Raw genomic sequence first — 20,337 nt, 5'->3', positions numbered from 1 at the left:
CTTCTCAGGTTTTGGCCTGCCAAATGAGTTCTGTTATACTCAGACACCATTCAAACAGTTTTAGAAACGTTGGAGTGTTTTCTATCCAAAGCTAATAATTATATGCATATTCTAGTTTCTGGGCAGGAGTAATAATCAGATTAAATCGGGTACGTTTTTTATCCGGCCGTGAAAATACTGCCCCCTAGTCATAACAGGTTAATAACTTCACACCACCCTTGATGTGACTAAAACTGGGGAAAGAACTGTCCATCGGTTACATTTTATGCCCATGTTATGCTGTTCTCCATGCCGTCTCCTTAATTTTAATCTTTGGGGTGTTATTGCCAAACGCAGACTATGAGCTTTGTATGCAATTTAATTGTACCGTAACATCCAGACATCTCTATGCGATTTAACATTAAAAGAGAACCAAAAATACCTTAATGGTTGACCCAAGTTATCATTCTGTGAGTTCTCTAACAACCTCCCTGTCAGAGGATACTTAGATAAGGTTTCTAGAGCCTCCCTAGGTCTAATAAATTTGAGCAGTGCCCCCACCCCTCCAGTTTAAGAGCAACTCTCTCTCGCTATTGCCGAATCATAACCACAACATTTTAAAAATGATCCAACCCAAATTCAGAATGCCAGTCATTAGTGCTTACTTTGAGTCTAGGACTCGAATTCCAGCTTCTCAATTTAGCACACATCATCCCTGTTAGAATGTACATTTATAAACGTAACCTTTTATTGCGGGTAATAACTCTTCTCATTACAGCCCCCTTTGTCCCTGCTTTCTTGTCACAAGTGGCCTGGTAATGAAAGATCAGTATCTCAATGCATACTTAGTCCAAATCGCTCGCAGTGTGTAGACCAACCCCCCCCCTTCTCCCATCTCTCTCTCTCTTTTTCAGATAGCATTTACAGTTCATCTTCCCAATGGCACATGTAACTCTTGCCTGTCCCATTTGATGGCCCTTGATAATGTCTCGATTTAACCTGGTGGGGCTAGGGGGCAGCATTTGCACGTCTGGATAAAAAAAATGTACCCGATTTAATCTGGTTACTAATCCTACCCAGTAACTAGAATATGCATATACTTATTATATATGGATAGAAAACACTCTAAAGTTTCTAAAACTGTTTGAATGGTGTCTGTGAGTATAACAGAACTCATTTGGCAGGCAAAACCCTGAGACATTTTCTGACAGGAAGTGGATACCTGATGTGTTGTATTGACTTTAAACCTATCCCATTGAAAAACACAGGGGCTTAGGAATATTTTGGCACTTCCTATTGCTTCCACTAGATGTCACCAGCCTTTACAAAGTGTTTTGAGTCTTCTGGAGGGAGATCTGACCGAACAAGAGCCATGGAACGATGATGTCCCATTAGACACCTGGCGCGCGAGTTCATGTTGGGTACCCTCGTTCCAATACGTTATAAAAGAGTATGCATTCGTCCACCTTGAATATTATTCATGTTCTGGTTAAAAAAGGCCCTAATGATTTATGCTATACAACGTTTGACGTTTGAACGAACGGAAATATATTTTTTCCCCTCGTTCATGACGAGAAGTCCGGCTGGCTTAGATCATGTGCTAACAAGACGGAGATTTTTGGACATAAATGATGAGCTTTTTTGAACAAAACTACATTCGTTATGGACCTGTGATACCTGGAAGTGACATCTGATGAAGAGAATCAAAGGTAATGGATTATTTACATAGTATTTTCGATTTTAGATCTCCCCAACATGACGTTTAGTCTGTATCGCAACGCGTATTTTTCTGGGCGCAGTGCTCAGATTATTGCAAAGTGTGATTTCCCAGTAAGGTTATTTTTAAATCTGGCAAGTTGATTGCGTTCAAGAGATGGAAATCTATAATTCTTTAAATGACAATATAATATTTTACCAATGTTTTCTAATTTTAATTATTTAATTTGTGACGCTGACTTGACTGCCGGTTATTGGAGGGAAACGATTTCCTCAACATCAATGCCATAGTAAAACGCTGTTTTTGGATATAAATATGAACTTGATAGAACTAAAAATGCATGCATTGTCTAACATAATGTCCTAGGAGTGTCATCTGATGGAGATTGTAAAAGGTTAGTGCATCATTTTAGCTGGTTTTATGGTTTTGGTGACCCTGTCTTTGACTTGACAAAACATTACACACAACTCTTGTAAATGTACTGTCCTAACATACTCTAAATTTATGCTTTCGCCGTAAAACCTTTTTGAAATCGTAAAACGTGGTTAGATTAAGGAGATGTTTATCTTTCAAAGGGTGTAAAATAGTTGTATGTTTGAAAAATGTGAATTTTGACATTTATTTGGATTCAAATTTGCCGCTCTTGAAATGCACCTGCTGTTGATGGAGTGCACCACGGGTGGCACGCTAGCGTCCCACCTAGCCCATAGAGGTTAATGTAATAATTTCTCATATTGTCAATGCTTGTCTGGATTTCCTGAAACAGAAAAGGAATTGAACTAAACTGTTGTTCTGATCTGTGCTTTTTTGAGGTTATCATGGAAGGTGACGTCAGATCATGTCTTAATGCATGGTAGGAATAATTTGACCACAAATAGTGTGTGTGAACCTCAAAACCTTCCCTAACCGGCTGAAGAAAGAGCGACAAAGGGGTGCAATGTGACAGTGACTTTTTACACTTCTATCGGAGTCCGAGCCATAAACCGGAGTGCGGGCGGCAGGAGTGCTGAGAGCGCGTGTGGAGTGAGCATACGGCTCAGGTGAGAGACTCGTGTACGTGGGAGAAACGGATGTATTTATTTGGATATTTAACCTTTTCTTAATAACATTATCTCCACGACAAATGTCTAAGAGCATAACAACATACTGTTACTGCTAAACCATTTTCAAAATGAGTTCATACTCCCTTATTTTACTGGCGACCTCTCAGAAGAGTTACCAGATCAGGAAGTTAGCATTCTAACCCTCCTGGAATCCCACACTCCATAAATCCCAATCTGGTGAAATTTGTATTGAAATATATACCAAAAATGAAATCAGCAATACATATATCACAATCTATTTGGAGTAACTGTCATCCCTTATTAACTTATATTTTCCCTTCTTTATGCAGACTGAACAAGTACATTTGTATATTTACCCAAAGACCAGGAACCCAGGGAACTGGACTTTTCCCTTCGAACACATAATTCACAACGTGATTCAAAAACATCTTAAATCAAAAATAAACAAATTCGAATAACCAATCAACTTATCTCATGAAGCAATGGTTAAATAGAGTAGAAACTAGTGTTTCTCATTCATTTTATAATTAAATCCCACCTGTTTCGATCATTTCAAGTGAGATTGATCAGGCCTCACCAGAAAGTCAGGATACCGGGCATTCGACACCATCAATATTTCCACTCCCTTTTCTTTCCCTGTCCTTCAGAAACCATTTCAAAACCTTCCAAACATTTCCATCATTCTGCATACCCAATTTAAACTGAATTGAATAAACCCCATCTGAAATAAATCCCACAGTATCAACACCACTAATGCATATTCATAACCGGTAAATTGTGTGTGTGTGTGCTGGTGAACCGTATGTCAAAAACACACATGAACAGGCCTCACTTATCTGGAACTCCGTTTATGGCCTAATCCAGAAACTTGTATACTTAAAACAGTCGAATATCACTAACTGCTCTCCCCAATACCACAGTCTCCGGGGACATTTCAACAAGAGAATGAAACCCCCTCTTCTGGAAAAGAAAGTGTACATCTCGTTAGCATTCACTATTCTATATTTTAATCAGCAAGCCAAAAGTATTAACTTCTCTAGGGCCGGCTGGACGAAATCGTCCCACCTACGTAACAGCCAGTGGAATCCTGTGGCGCGTTATTCAAATACCTTAGAAATGCTTTTACTTCAATTTCTCAAACATATGACTATTTTACACCATTTTAAAGACAAGACTCTCGTTAATCTAACCACACTGTCCGATTTCAAAAAGGCTTTACAACGAAAGCAAAACATTAGATTATGTCAGCAGAGTACCCAGACAGAAATAATCAGACACCCATTTTTCAAGCTAGCATATAATGTCACAAAAACCCAGAAGACAGCTAAATGCAGCACTAACCTTTGATGATCTTCATCAGATGACACACCTAGGACATTATGTTATACAATACATGCATGTTTTGTTCAATCAAGTTCATATTTATATCAAAAACCAGCTTTTTACATTAGCATGTGACGTTCAGAACTAGCATACCCCCCACAAACTTCCGGTGAATTTACTAAATTACTCACGATAAACGTGCACAAAAAGCATAACAATTATTTTAAGAATTATAGATACAGAACTCCTCTATGCACTCGATATGTCCGATTTTAAAATAGCTTTTCGGTGAAAGCACATTTTGCAATATTCTAAGTAGATAGCCCGGCATCACAGGGCTAGCTATTTAGACACCCAGCAAGTTTAGCACTCACCAAAGTCAGATTTACTATAAGAAAAATGTTATTACCTTTGGTGTTCTTCGTCAGAATGCACTCCCAGGACTTCTACTTCAATAACAAATGTTGGTTTGGTCCCAAATAATCCATAGTTATATCCAAATAGCGGCGTTTTGTTCGTGCATTCAAGACACTATCCGAAAGGGTAAATAAGGGTTACGAGCATGGCGCATTTCGTGACAAAAAAAATTCTAAATATTCCATTACCGTACTTCGAAGCATGTCAACCGCTGTTTAAAATCCATTTTTATGCAATTTTTCTCGTAAAAAAGCGATAATATTCCGACCAGGAATCTGCATTTAGGTAAACAGACGAAAGAAAATAAAGCATGGGGTCGACTCGGGCACGCGCCTAAGCCCATAGTACTCTGATCGGCCACTTGCCAAAAGCGATAATGTGTTTCAGCCAGAGACTGCCTCAATATCGTTCAGCTTTTTCCCGGGCTCTGAGAGCCTATGGGAGCCGTAGGAAGTGTCACGTTAGAGCAAAGATCCTCAGTCTTCAATAAAAAGAGCCAAGATGAACAACAACTTGTCAGACAGGCCACTTCCCATATAGAATCCTCTCAGGTTTTTTCCTGCCATATGAGTTCTGTTATACTCACAGACACCATTCAAACAGTTTTAGAAACTTTAGGGTGTTTTCTATCCAAATTATATGCATATTCTAGTTACTGGGCAGGAGTAGTAACCAGATTAAATCGGGTACGTTTTTTCTCCGGCCGTGTCAATACTGCCTCCTACCCCCAACAGGTTAATTATAAACCATTGTCTTTACTCCAATAATTAAATGTTTGTTTCAATCCACCAACGTTTATGCATCTTTTATTTAGCATGTACTATTCATGATAACCACCACACCACAATGTTCATGAACTAACTGCAAAAATATAAAGTTCATTTTAGATTTAGTAACCCCTTTGCTAATTCCTTATTACCCCTCCACCCTTTCTTACATTCTAGAAATTTCTTTCAGAATAAGATGACATAAAATGTAAATCTATTTCAGAATAAAACCACATAAAATGTCTCATGAGATCCAAAAAAAACAAGGCTTTCTGAGTTTGCAAGGAGTGTTTGGCCAGATAATTGAAATGTGTTACCTTCAGAATTCATTCCCCTGACATTTCACATAGATTCTTCAGCCCAAAATACATTTTCCTGTGGCAAGTTTAGCCAATTTCTCATCATAAGGAATCTGTGATATTTGATCCCTGGCCTCTACTAAAAAGTTGGGTAAGACGTGATCTCATACGTCTTCCTTCACATAGAAACTGTAATCTCTATGAACCACTATCGATTGAACCGAGGCTATACACCGATATGTGACATTTCCTCTCCTGCTACTCTCAAAAGGATTTGTTGTTACTCTTTTGTAAAAGATACAAACGCATGTATAGCGGCATTTCCTTCGAATGCAGCAGGTGTTTATTCCTTTAGCTTCCTGTGATATTCGTATTTATTCTTTGCTCCCTAGTTTTGTTTTATTGTGCTATTCACTTTATTAAAACCAGTCTCTTTCTCTTGTTCTTAGATTTCTCCCTACTGGTCCAGGGCTAAATCTTCCTAACAGTCTGTTAAGCCCTGGATGGCTTGACCACACCCTATTCCCTCCTATTGATATCCACGTTATTTTTCTTTCTCTGATGATTGTACTCGGTCTATTGGTTATTACCCCTGTCTCTAGGTTTTTATAATTGTTCTCTCTTTCCAAGTATATAAGCTTACTTCAAATGTTATTACTTCTATGTTTCTCTTTACTGTATATTTTTCTACCTTGCAGCACAGTATGCAATTTTTAATGGCCTTACAGGCAATCGCTGATGTCGTCTTGACATTTATTACTATGTTATTTTATAATGTTCATGTATTTTTTATTTATCCTGACTGTTCAAACTTCTAGTATTATATTACTTCAATGGTTATTCATGTACCATTCACACTCCCCTCCTTTAGTACGGGACTCGGTGCGTCCTCCCTACCAGGTCACACTTAAGCAATGCTCCGGGAGAAGTGCGCAACCCCTTCCCCACCAACAGCAGAGAACTTTCACACTCACTTGTACACAACTCTTATGCTTTCCTAAGCGACCTGCAAATTCAGTTCTTCTCTGATACACTTCCAGAAAAAAAGCGGTATTATACAGGCTTTTACCTGTCTGAGCAGTCCTTCGCTGATTCACTTCCTCAACACAGCCAAGTGTTAACCACAGGATTTTTACCTATCTGAGCAGTCCTTATTGATTTACTTCCTCGCCACAATTGGCAGTAACCACAGGTCTTTTTGTCTGTCTGAGCAGTCCCTTATTGATTCACTTCCTTGAAAAAATAGGCGGTAACCACAGGTCTTTTTGTCTAATTCTATTCGACCATGCAGATTGACAGTTGCCACTCCAAACTGGATTGAACAGAACAGTCAACAGGGCAGACATGATCTGAACGAGATTGAACAACCACCCCTGATGAATGACTGAGCGAGCTGGATGAATTGAATGACCCACCTGACTTGGACTGATTGAATAAGATGAATGGGTTGCGTTTGTGCAAACTCAAACAGGCCTAAACAAACAAGTCCGGCCAAACTGAATCAGACAACACAATCCTAACTCAAACAGACTGAACATACTGGCCAGATGAACCACCCAAACAAGACAGGTGAATAACCCCACTCAACTGAATCATCCAAAACAGATGAAACACACTAACTCCCAATCCGCAGTGGCCACACTAATATTTCTATTATACTTTCACTGCTGCAACCCTTAAAGCTTTTTCTTTTTCTTTTCTTCTTTTTTAAATGATTTTGCATGCATTTATTGAATTCAAAAGCTCCTAATATCCTTTAGTTCGTTAAATTTGGAGAGACCTACTTGGTGTTTCTATTGCTGAGGCAGGCTCCGAAACAAACCACACAAACTTGAACTATAAGTAAGACTTGGCTTACCTCTGTTTTAGGTGGCCACCTGTTTGTGCTATTCATCCAGAAAGACTCGTCTGCAGTCACAGAGTTTCCAACCATTTACTGGTCCCTTGTAGCCACTCCTGGCAAGCTCACCATTTATGTCATGGAAATATTCGCTCAATCATATTTCTCAGATACCGGAACTTGTGAATTCAAATACACTTTACTACAAAGTAACAAGCCGAGCTGGCCCATGGACCAACTGATTTTCCACCCTCGGCACACCTTTTATACCGTTTTCATTCTTACGTCACACACATAGTAACTCCTCTTTAAGTTAATGTTTCAGGACTAGGTAATGGCTTCCCTTAGCCTAATGACCTAGACACACATATAGAGTGCACTTATTCTTCTTACTACTCTAAGATGTATAATGTGCACACATGTACTGGAAAATTCCCAATAGGGTTGGATGTACGGTTATAATGTGGTGCTGGAGGGTGTACTGTACTGGGATGTTGTGTACTGTGAAATATGATTGTGTGGAGGTTGTGGTGGCATGCGATGCAGTTTTAGGGTGTGGGGGTTAGTGAAATTAGGATGGCTCATTAAAGTAAGACAAAAAGTCAAAAGTCTCTCTCTTTCTTTCTCTCCTCTCCAGTCACAACACCAAAACCACGTCATGGCTGGATCCTCGGCTGGCAAAGAAGGCCAAACCACCTGAGGAGTGCAAAGAGGACGGTGAGTGTTTGTGTTTTTATGTACAAATGCACATGTATGTTGATGCATAAGGTTTCTCTCTTCTCTTCCTCTCCTCTCCAGTAAAGGACCTGTGTGTGATGGGAATTATAATTGCTCTGTGGAGTGTTAGCACAAACCCTGCTCTCTGTATCCCCCATCCCCTATCTCTCTATCTTGCTTGCTTTTTTCTCACTTGATCTGTTTCTGTTCATGTCCTTCTTTCTCCCTTTCTTTTTATCTATTTTTATTCTCACTCACAACCCACCTTTGGAGTAATATGTGGGCAATTATCTTGATACCTGAAAAAAAACTGCATAGTTAATAATCATATTGCATAGGAGGGAATTGCTGCCATATTGCCTCCACCTATCCACTCAGTATATGTCCTTCTACATCAGAAAGGTCAAGGGAAATGAAGGAAAGGGCAATTAGACATAGGGAGGGCCCTGTGTTTTGTGCAATCATGTGACATACCAATATTTTATTCTGTATTTTAAGCCGTAGCCCTTTACACTCACAACCAGTACATGGGTTGAAAATGGCAGATTTGCATTAAAACCCCAGATGGTAGCATAAGAATAGATTCTTCTGAAATTAACTCAGTCTTTAAAACATTTCATCACAAACTGTATCAACCTGAAAACAAAAGTTCAAAGAAAGATATTTCCTAAATAAGGTACATTTACCAATTATAAGTGAACTGGAGAAAATGTATATGGATAGAAACATTTCCCTAGGTGAGCTGGTGGAGGCCATTAAGTTTACAAAATGGTAAATCACCCGGTAATGATGGATTCCCATTGAAATTCTACATACACTTTCATCCCAAATTACTAAAGTCTATGTTACTTATGCTCACAGCAGCTCTAGAGAAAATTAACTTACCCAATCACCATGTTTGGCTACAATCACCCTACTTAAAAAGAAAGATAAGGATCCATTATCATGCAGATCCTTCCAACCAATGCCACTTTTTTATTGTAGATTATATATCCTTTTTAAGGTATTGGCTTTTTGCATGGAAATACACTGAACCAAAATATAAATGCAACATGTAAAGTGTTGATCCCATGTTTCATGAGCTGAAATAAAAGATCCCACACATTTTCCATACGCACAAAAGCTTATTTCTCTCAAATTTGGTATACAAATTAGTTTACGTCCCTGTTAATGAGCACTTTTTTAATGAGCCAAGATGATCCATACACTTGACAAGTGTGCCTTATCAATAAGCTGATTAAACAGTATGATCATTAGACAGGTGCACCTTGTGCTGGGGACAGTAAAAGGCCACTCTAAAATGGTCACACAACACAATGCCACCCAATTCTGGAAGTCTCACATGAGGAGGAGATCAAGCGGGGCTACCATGCATCCGTCATCACTACTTTGCACATGAGGACTTCCAGTAGGGCAGCCCTGCATCAAGAGAAATGGATCTCTCCTCCTCCTCCTGAGGAGGAGACCAAGCGGGACTACAACAAAAATAATGGAGGCCATCAGCCCAAGAAGCCTCAGACACATCCAACAGGTGACGGATGTTGCTGGGCGAAACACTGAGCCGTCGCTCTCTCTATGGTAAGGGCTATTTGACAAGCTGCAGAATCCAGAGACAATCCCAAATAGATTTTCTACTGGGTCAGTAGGAGCAAACTTTTAGCACGATTTATCCTGAAGCCTAGAGTGAAGCATGTGCGACAACAGCTGCACTGTTTGCTCCGCTGCTGGAGGCCGAGTGTCCGCATAGATCAACCAGTTGTCGTTGTACGTCAGGAATCTTCAGCCTCTCCCCCATAGGGGGGCTAGGGCCGCTTCGGCACACTTCGTGAATACCTGCCATGGACAGACCAAATGGTAAGGTGATATATCCGTAGGCTATGCCCTAGGAGGTGAACCTCATATCTCCTGTGTGCAGGATAAACTCCTGAGTTTAGTCTGCCTGACACATATGTTGCTCTGAGAGACAACAGATGTTCCCTGCTCCCTCCATAACAAGATGTTTCTCGCCAGACAGTGAAGTTGCCGGGAATGCACTCTTCCTTGGCAGTAGTGCAGGTAGTGAGACGGGTTTAAGCGGAGTGAGGTCACCCAATGCTTGAAGTCTCTCATGAGGAGGAGGCCAAGAGGGACTACCACAATCATGGAGGCCATGAGCCCAAGACACCTCAGACAAACATCCAGTAAGTCACACTGAGAGTCAGTGGAGAAAGCCGTCACTCTCTCCACGGTGAGGGTTGCTCGACAGGTTACAAAGACTAGAGACAATCCATATGTTTGCTGATGGGTCGGTAAGAGCAAGCTTATGGCACGATATATTCGGAAGACTAGAGCGAGCAGATGCGACAACAGCTGGACTGTGTGTTCCGCTGACTGAGCCTGAGTGTCTGCGCAGATCAATCAAGCCTCTCTCCCATAGCCTCCACCCCCCCCCCCCCCCCCCCCCGTAGACAGGGCTAGGGAGGATTCAGCACACTTTGTGTATGTCCATGGGGCTAGGAACAGACCGAATGTTAAGGTGAGACATCCGTAAGCTATACCTTAGGAGGCGAACCTCATATCTCCTGTGTGCAGGATAAACTGATGTGGAAATAAGCATTCCGCTTGGGGGCCAAGAAGTAGTGGCTGAAGAAGACCTGGTGAGCTTCCTCCCTCGGCACCACACGTCGCCAACAGAGACTGTATCTTGTGTCTGAGGGCTCAGACCACTTTCCCCTCTGCAGTGGACTGCACTATTCCCAGGTAGTCTCTACCCCTGACCTACGGTGCATATTACCCAGGGGTAGACTGCACATGTATGCCATTTCTCCCTGCGAGGAGCAAGGGAACTTACCTGCTCCCTGAGGAGAAAAGGGGAACCCTGTGGCGGCCGCCTCCCCGGGGCGACTGAGCATGTGGGCAACCTGTCCCATGGAAGGGTCGAGGAACCTGCCAGGCCTGGTGGCTGGACAAAGTAGCCCTCGAGAGGTCGTTGTGTTTTGAGTGGAAACATTCTGAACCATCATCCTCGGCGCGTGGGCCTGGATATGATAGGAACTATTTATTAGAGAGCTGAACTGGGGAAATAATGGTGTTGATCCACCCTAACAGCAACTTATGGGTCTTCAGGTGGGGGGCTCGTGTGACCTGTCGCAGATCTCCTGAGTAGACTCTGTTTTTCAAGGTCAGAGGAGCTCAGCCTGCTCCCCAAGCCTCCGCACCTTGGGTCTAGTCATTCAGCCATGGAAGGCTCCACGGGAGGAGGGATGAACTATCCCAACTATGCCATAAATATCCAAGTGGGGGTAGCCAGTCACCAGACAAAGTGGCTCTGCCCAGGAAGACTCCATCAATGACACATAGTCTGGGAAGGCTGGTACACGTTGTCGGATGGATATGGAATTACCCTTATCACTTTCAGATTAATCAGAAAGGTCCACCCCCTGGGAAAGATAGGAGACCTCTGAATTTGTCAAGAGCTCAAGCGGAATGGAAGCCTCTTCCCTGCTCTGTGACTTTGTTCTGAACAGAGTCATCTTTGAGCAAGAGCGAGGCCTGAGCAAGGCTTTCTACATACTTTACGATTAATGACACCGGGGCCCAGCTTAGCGTAATGCACACAGCTAGTGGGGTCAACGAGAGCCGCCAAAGTGTGGTCTACGCTGAGGCAAGTAGCACAGAACCGATATGAATCAGACTGGATGTAATGCCGGCAATTGGCAGGAAAAGCTTTGCTAGGCTTGTGCTGCTTTTTCTCCCCCTTCCCTAACGACATCTTGTTTCGACTGGACAAAGTTAAAATGGAATTACCAGGGGGCTAGCAAGCTACTCCACACGCTGCTACTATGATGCAAAGTCGGGAGAGACACGGAGTAATGTGAACTTGAACCAGGTCAAATAAAATAAAATTGTATTGGTCACATACACAGATTTAGCAGATGTTATTGCGGGTGTAGCGAAATGCTTGTGAGCCTAGCTCCAACAGAGCAGTAATATCTAACAATACACACAAATCTAAAAAGTAAAAGAAACATAGAAATATTAGTGATGAATGTATAGACAATATGGACAGTATATGGATATAATGTCATATCTGAAGAACAGTATATGTACAGCAATAGTTAAATAGGATAGGCCTTGACTAGAATAAATTATATACATTTGAATACATTTGAAAAGTATTCAGTCCCCTTGACTTTTTCCACATTTTGTTAGGTTACTGCCTTATTCTAAAATTGATTCAATTGTTTTTTTCCCTCAGCAAATCTACACATAATCCCCCATAATGACAAAGCTAAAACAGGTTTTTAGAAATGTTTGCTAATTAAAAGAAAATGGAAACCAGCAATATCACATTTACATAAGTATTCAGACCCTTTACTCGGTACTTTGCTGAAGAAGCTTTTGCACTGATTACAGCCTTGAGTCTTCTTGGGTATGACACTACAAGCTTGGCACACCTGTATTTGGAGAGTTTCTCCCATTCTTCTCTGCAGATCCTCTCAAGCACTGTCAGGTTGGATGGGGAGTGTTGCTGCAAAGGTATTTTCAGGTGTCTCCAGAGATGTTCGATCAGGTTCAAGTACAGGCTCTGGCTGGGCCACTCAATGATATTCAAAGACTTGTCCCGAAGCCACGCCTGCATTGTCTTGGCTGTGTGCTTAAGGCCGTTGTCTTGTTGTAAGGTGAAACTTCGCCCCCTACTGAGGTCCTGAGCAGGGTTTCATCAAGGATCTTTCTGTACTTTGCTCTTTTTTCTCAATCCGGACTAGTTTCCCAGTCCCTGCCGCTGAAAAACATCCCCACAGTATGATGCTGCTACCACCGTGCTTCACTTTAGTGATGGTGTTATGTTTCCTCTAGACGTGATGCTTGTCATCTGTCGTCCCCTCCCTGACCAAGACCCTTCTCCCCCGACTGCTAAGTTTGGCCGGGGGCAGCTCTAGGAAGAGTCTTGGTGGTTCCAAACTTCTTCCATTGAAGAATGATGGAGGCCACTATGTTCTTGGGCACCTTTAATGCTGAAGAAATATTTTGGTACCCTTCCCCGGATCTGTGCCTCGACACAATCCTGTCTCGGAGCTCTACGGACAATTCCTTCGACCCCATGGCTTGGTTTTTGCTCTGACATGCACTGTCAACTGTGGGACCTTATATAGACAGGTGTGTGCCTTTCCAAATCATGTCCAATTCATTGAATTTACCACAGGTGGACTCCAATCAAGTTGTAGAAACATCTCAAAGATGATGAATTGAAACAGGATGCACCTGAGCTCAATTTCAAGTCTAATCGCAAAGGGTCTGATTACTTACAAGGTATTTTTTTTACATTTTTTAATTAATTTGCCAAAAATGCTAAAACCTGTTTTTGCATAGTCATTATGGGGTACTGTGTGTAGATTTCTGAGGATTTTACGCAACAGAATGTGAAAAAAGTCCAGGGGTCTGAATACTTTCCAAAGGCACTCTATAGTATATGTATATATTCCTAGGTATTACTGCACTTTTGAAGCTAGATACACAAGCATTTTGCTGCACCTGAGATAACATCTGCAAATCTGTGTTTCGCGACCAATATGCTGATTTGATTTGAAAGAAAGGAAAGAGAATAGGACATTGTAAAAGAAGGGGAGGGTTTAAAGACTTAGAAAATTAAGGAAATAGGACATAGGAAGGGAATAGGACCTCTAGAAAATGGTTTAGTATATAGGAAGAACATCGTCTTTGTAGTATTGGTACATAGCCCCAATTGTAACGGCCGTCGTCAGAATGAGACCAAGGTGCAGCGGAGGATGTGTTGATCTTGAATGAATTTTAATAACCGAATGAACACTTTATACAAAAGGAACCAAAAAACGACCAGAAACAGTTCTGTCAGGAACAAACTAAACAGAAAGCATTCACCCACAAACCCCAAAGGAAAAACAGGCTGCCTATGTTTGACTCTCAATCAGCAACAACGATCTACACCTGTTCCTGATTGAGAGCCATACACGGCCAAAACAAAGAAAACCACCAACATAGAAAAAGAAACCTAGAACGCCCACCCATGTCACACCCTGGCCTAACCAAAAATAGAGAACAAAAAACCCTCTCTATGGCTAGGGCGTTACACCAATGCATGATTACTTTCATCTGCTTTTCCTCACCCCATCTCTGTTTTCTCACCCCCTTTCTCTTCCTTCCTTTTCCCACTTCTTTTTCATTGTCTTTGTCCTTCACTCTCCCTCTGTCAGTGTCTCGCTCTCCTGCCGTGTTTTGAGTGAGAGGTGATGGGTGAGAGTGTGTGTGCACGTGTGCATGAGATGTATTTGTGCATAGACTTTAGTTGGTGTATGACCAAGCTGTATGTACAGTAAATGCTTTAGCTGACTCATAGTTCAATGGCTTGTCACCACAGATCTAGCACACAGTCTTTGAGAGAATGGCGCCGGAGGGGATGGCTGCTGTTCTATTTTGTTAGTTTTTTGGTGCTGCTTGTAACTTTTTTTGTTGTTGCTTATTTTGTACATAATGTTGCTGCTACCGTTTTCTATGACCGAAAATAACTTCTGAACATCAGAACAGCGATTACTCACCTCGAACTGGACGAAGATTTTTTCTTTAACTCATCCGACGCGAAGGATATACTGCTTTCTCGGGAACGGACCCAAATCCCCTTAATTTACGTGAAGAAAAGACAGAGAAAAAGGGGCGGAGGTTAGGCTGCCCTCTGAGAATTCGTAGGCGAGTGAGTAAATCTCCACTACCATCCGTTCTATTGGCCAACGTGCAATCATCGGAAAAACAAAATAGATGACATACGATCAAGACTATCCTACCAACAGGACATGAAATACTGTAATATCTTATGTTTCACCGAGTCGTGGCTGAACGATGACATGGATAATATAGAGCTGGCGGGATTTTCCATGCATCAGCAGAACAGACGAGGGGTAAGGGGGAATGTGTATATTTGTCAATAACAGGTATTGCTCCCTATGATGGCGCCGGAGGGGAAGGCTGCCGTCTTATCGACTCATGCTCACCAACCATGCTATTTTGTTTGTTTTTTCGTGTTGTTCGTAACTTGTTTTGTACATAATGTTGCTGCTACCGTCTATTATGACCGAAAAAGACCTTCTGGACATCAGAACTGCGATTGCTCATCTCAAACTGGACGAAGAGTTCTTCTACAATGATTCAGATGGGAGGTATTTAATACAGACACCCGACCAGGCCCAGATCCTCGTTATTCGCTGGAGAAGGAAACAAAGATTCCGCGGAAAGAGATCAGGGTGCCTTGTGAGGGTCAGGCGAGTGGCTAATCTGCCCTTGCCCTCTGTCCTGCTAGCTAACTTTCAATCGCTAAATGGGACACACTAAAAGCACGTTTATCTTACCAATAGGACATTAAAAACTGTAATATCTTATGTTTCACAGAGTCGAGGCTGAACGACGACATTAGTAACATACAGCATACGCTCTATCGGCAGGACAGAACAGCAGCCTCTGGTAAGACACGGGGCAGGGGCCTATGCATTTATGTAAACAACAGCTGGTGCACGATATCTAAGGAAGTCTCAAGGTTTAGCTCGCCTGAGGTAGAGTATTTCTTGATAAGCTGTAGACCACACTATCTACCTAGAGAGTTTTCATCTGTATTTTTTGTAGCTGTCTACATACTTCTACAGGCTGTTGCTGGCACTAAAACCGCACTCAATGAGTTGTATACTTCCATAAGCAAACAGGAAAGCGCTCATCCAGAGGGGCACTCCTAGTTGCTGGGAACATTAATGCAGGGGAAATTAAATCAGTTTTACCTAATTTCTATCAGCATGTTAAATGTGCAACCAGAGGGGAAAAAAAACTCTAGACCACCTTTACTCCACACACAGAGATGCGTACAAAGCTCTCCCTCGCCCTCCATTTGGCAAATCTGTCCATAATTCTATCCTGCTGATTCCTGCTTATAAGCAAATATTTAAGCAGGAAGCACCAGTGGTCAAATGAAGCAGATGCTAAACTACAGGACTGTTTTGCTAGCACAGACTGGAATATGTTCCGGGATTCATTCAATGGCATTGAGGACTATACCACATCAGTCACTGGCTTCATCAGTAGGTGCATTGAGGACGTCGTCCCCACAGTAACCGTAAATACATAACCCAACCAGAAGCCATGGATTACAGGCAACATCCGCATCGAGCTAAAGGCTAGAGCTGCCGCTTTCAAAGAGTGGGACACTAACCCGGACGCTTATAAGAAATTCCGCTATGCCCTCAGATGAACCATTAAGATTGAATCCTACTACACCGGCTCTGATGCTTGTCGGATGTGGCAGGGCTTGAAAACTATTACGGACTACAAAGGGAAACCCAGCCGCGAGCTGCTCAGTGACGCAAGCCAACCAGACAAGCTAAATGCCTTTTATGCTTGCTTTGAGGCAAGCAACACTGAAGCATGCATGAGAGCACCAGCTGTTCAGGACGACTGTGTGATAACGCTCTTGGTAGCCGATGTGAGCAAGAACTTTAAAACCTGTTGGGGCTAGGGGGCAGTATTTTCACGGCCAGATGAAAAATGTACCCAATTTAAACAGGTTACTACTCTGGTCCAGAAAATAGAATATGCATATTATTAGTATATTTGGATAGAAAACACTCTGAAGTTTCTAAAACTGTTTGAATGGTGTCTGTGAGTATAACAGAACTCATATGGCAGGCAAAAAAACGGAGAAAAATTGAATCAGGAAGTGGAGGAAATTAGAAATGTAGTTTTTCTTTTGAATCCCTTGAAAAACTACAGTGACATAGGATTTACGTTGCACCTCCTAACTCTTCCATTGGCTGTCAACAATCTTTAGGAACTGGTTTCATCCGTCACCTGTTACCGGGCAGAAAATTATGGCTCAGTCAATCACTGGCCAGTCTGAGGAGAGGTGTCTTATGATGCGCGTACACATGACGTCATCGTTTTTTATTTTTCTTCTGGGATGAATACCTATTGCCCGGTTGTAAAATTATCGCAATTTTACGTAAAAAATACCCTAAAGGATTGATTGTAAACATCGTTTGACGTGTTTCTACAAACGGTAATGGAACTTTGAACATTTCGTCTATGGATTTGCGTCCACACCACATGGCATTGTAAAGTGTTCTGGATGGGTCAACAAAACGGATGTATTTGGACATAAATGATGGACTTTGCAGAACAAATGAACATTTCTTGTGGAAGTGGGTGCCCATCCGAGTGCATTCCGCCGAAGATCAGCAAAGGTAAGAAAATATTTCGAAGTTATTTTTTGAGATTTGTCGATGTCGTGGTTGTAGGCTAACTGTATAGCTTAGCATTGAAGGCTAAGTTCTGTACTCAGAATATTGAACAATGAGCTTTTTCCGTAAAGTTATTTTGAAATCTGACAAAGTGGTTGCATAAAGGAGTAGATTATCTCTAATTCTTTAAATAATTGCTATAAATTTTGTCAACGTTTATGAGTTCTTCTGTAAATGTATGTACCTATTCACCGGATGTTATGGGGAGAAAACATTTTCTGAACGTCACGCGCCAATGTAAAAATTGGGTTTTTGGATATAAATATAAACTTGATCGAACAAAAAATGCATGTATTGTCTAACATTATGTCCTAGGAGTGTAATCTGATGAAGATTGTCAAAGGTTAGTGCTTAATTTTAGCTGTATATCTGGTTTTGTGACGGCTATCCGTGCTTGGAAAATGGCTTTTGTTTTTGCTAATGTGCTATGCTAAAATAATCTAATGTTTTGCTTTCACCGTAAAGCCTTTTTGAAATCGGACAATGTGATTGGATTATAGAGTAGAGTATCTTTAAAATGCCGTATAATACTTGAATTTTAATTTTGAGATTATTATTTATTTGAATTTCGCGCCGTGCTATCTCACTGGTTGTTGTCCAACCAATCCTGTTAATGGGATTTTATCCTCTAGAGGTTAAACAGGTCAACATTCACAAAGCCGCAGAGCCAGGACGTTTACCCAAAGTATGCGCAGACCAACTGGCAAGTGTCTTCACTGACATTTTAAACCTCTCCCTGACAAAATCTGTAATACCTACACTACCGTTTTAAAAGTTTGGTGTCATAGAAATGTCCTTGTATTTTAAAAGAAAAGCTCATTTTTATGTCCATTAAAATAACACCAAATTGATCAGAAAAACAGTGTAGACATTGTCAATGTTGTAAATGACTATTGACTAGTTGAGTATCTGGAGCATCAGCATTTGTGGGTTCAATTACAGGCGCAAAATGTCCTGAAACAAAGCACTTTCTTCTGAAACATCAGTCTATTCTTATTCTGAGAAATGAAGGCTATTTTATGTGAGAAATTGCCAAGAAACTGAAGATCTCGTACAACGCTGTGTACTACTCCCTTCACAGAACAGTGCAGTTAACTGGACCTCAGATTGCAGCCCAAATAATGTTATGAATTTATCCTCTGCAGCAGAGGTAACTCTGGGTCTTCCTTTCCTGTGGCCAGTTTCATCATAGAGCTTGATGGTTCTTGCGACTGCACTTAATACAATTGTCAAAGTTCTTGACATTTTCCGAATTGACTGGCCATGTCTTAAAGTAATGATGGACAGTTATTTCTCTTTGCTTATTTGAGCTGTTCTTGCCATAATAAGGATTTGGTCTTTTACCAAATAGAGCTATCTTCTGTATACCACCCCTACCTTGTCACAACACAAGTGATTGGCTCAAATGCATTAAGAAGGAAAGAAATTCCAAAAATTAACTTTGAACAAGGCACACCTGTTAACTGAAATGCATTCCAGGTGACTCCCTCATGAAGCTGGTTGAGAGAATGCCAAGAGTGTGCAAAGCTGACATCAAGGCAAAGGGTGGCTAGTTTGAAGAATCTCAAATGTCTTCACTAATATTCTACAATGTAGAAAATAGTAAAAATAAAGAAAAACTTTTGAATGAGTAGGTATATCAACTTTTGACTGGTACTGTAGATTGACACACCGGTGCTTCAATCGACTCTAGTGAATGGCTGTGATAGGAGAAAACGGAGAATGGATCAACAACATTGTAGTTACTCCACAATAATAACCTGACAGAGTGAAAAGAAGGAAGCCTGTACAGAATAAAAATATTCCCAAACATGCATCCTGTTTGCAACAAGGCACCAAAGTAATACTGCCAAAAATTTGGCAAAGCAATTCACTTTTTTGCCCTGAATACAAAGTGTTATGTTTGGGGCAAATCCAATACAAAACGTTACTTTGTACCCCTCTCCATATTGTCAAACATCATGTTATGGATATGGTTGTAATTGTTAAGAACGGGAGTTACTTTTGCTTCCCTCCAATCCTGGGGGCACACACTTTCTGGTCGGCTTAAATTGAAAATATGGCGAATAGGAGTGGCAATATCGTCTGCTATTTTCCTCAGTAATTTTCCATCCAAGTTGTCAGACCCGGTGGCTTGTCATTCTTGATAGACAAGAATACTTTTTTCACCTCCTCCACATTCACTTTACGGAATTCAAAATTACAACGCTTGTCTTTCATAATTTAGTCAGATATACTTGAATGTGTAGTGTTAGCGTCTTGCTAATGAAAAAATCATTAAGGTGTTTGGCAATATCAGTTGGTTTTGTGAAGAATGAGCCATCTGATTCAATGAATGATGGAGCTGAGTTTGCCTTTTTCCCCAAAATTGTATTTAAGGTGCTCCAAAGCTTTTTACTATAATTTTTTTAATGTAATTTATCTTTGTTTAATAGTGTAGTTTAGTCACATGATTTCTCAATTTGCAATACGTTCACCAATCGATTGTGCTGCCATTCCTTTTGTCTCATCCCTCTCAACCATACAATTTGTCAATTCCTCCTCAATCCACTGGGATTTAACAGTTTTTACAGTCATTTTCTTAATGGGTGCATGCTTATTAGTAACTGGAATAAGCAATTTCATAAATGTGTCAAGTACAGCGTCTGGTTGCTCTTCATTACACACCATGGACCACCAAATATTCTTTCCATCAACAACATTTGAATCATTACAACATTTATTGTATGACCTCTTATACACTATATTAGGCCCAGCCTTTGGAACTTAGTTTTTTTTTTAGATATGGCTATTATATTGTGATCACAGTCAATATTTAAATCATCCAGCAAATATACCTCTCTGTTGATATCACATACATTATCAAGCATTTCACACACATTATCCAGATACTGACTGTTAGCACTTGGTGGTCTATAGCAGCT

At 41.1% G+C, this 20,337-nt stretch overlaps 1 protein-coding gene across 9 annotated transcripts in view; it reads left to right on the top strand.

Annotated features, from left to right (window-relative positions):
- The window catches only part of LOC106573044 (membrane-associated guanylate kinase, WW and PDZ domain-containing protein 2), a 324,009-nt gene that overhangs the window by 188,985 nt on the left and 114,687 nt on the right, over positions 1-20,337 (top strand). For all 9 annotated transcript variants that reach the window (XM_014147683.3, XM_045696840.2, XM_014147669.3 and 6 more), the window contains one exon: positions 8,044-8,123. In XM_014147683.3, coding sequence (XP_014003158.3) covers positions 8,044-8,123 — 80 coding nt within the window. The remainder of the gene's footprint in view (positions 1-8,043; positions 8,124-20,337) is intronic.

Source organism: Salmo salar, chromosome 16 (genome assembly GCF_965601325.2).
Source record: "Salmo salar chromosome 16, fSalSal1, whole genome shotgun sequence".
NCBI classification, from domain to species: domain Eukaryota; kingdom Metazoa; phylum Chordata; class Actinopteri; order Salmoniformes; family Salmonidae; genus Salmo; species Salmo salar.
Note: the sequence above shows the minus strand (reverse complement) of the source record. Positions and strands in the feature narration are given on the sequence as shown.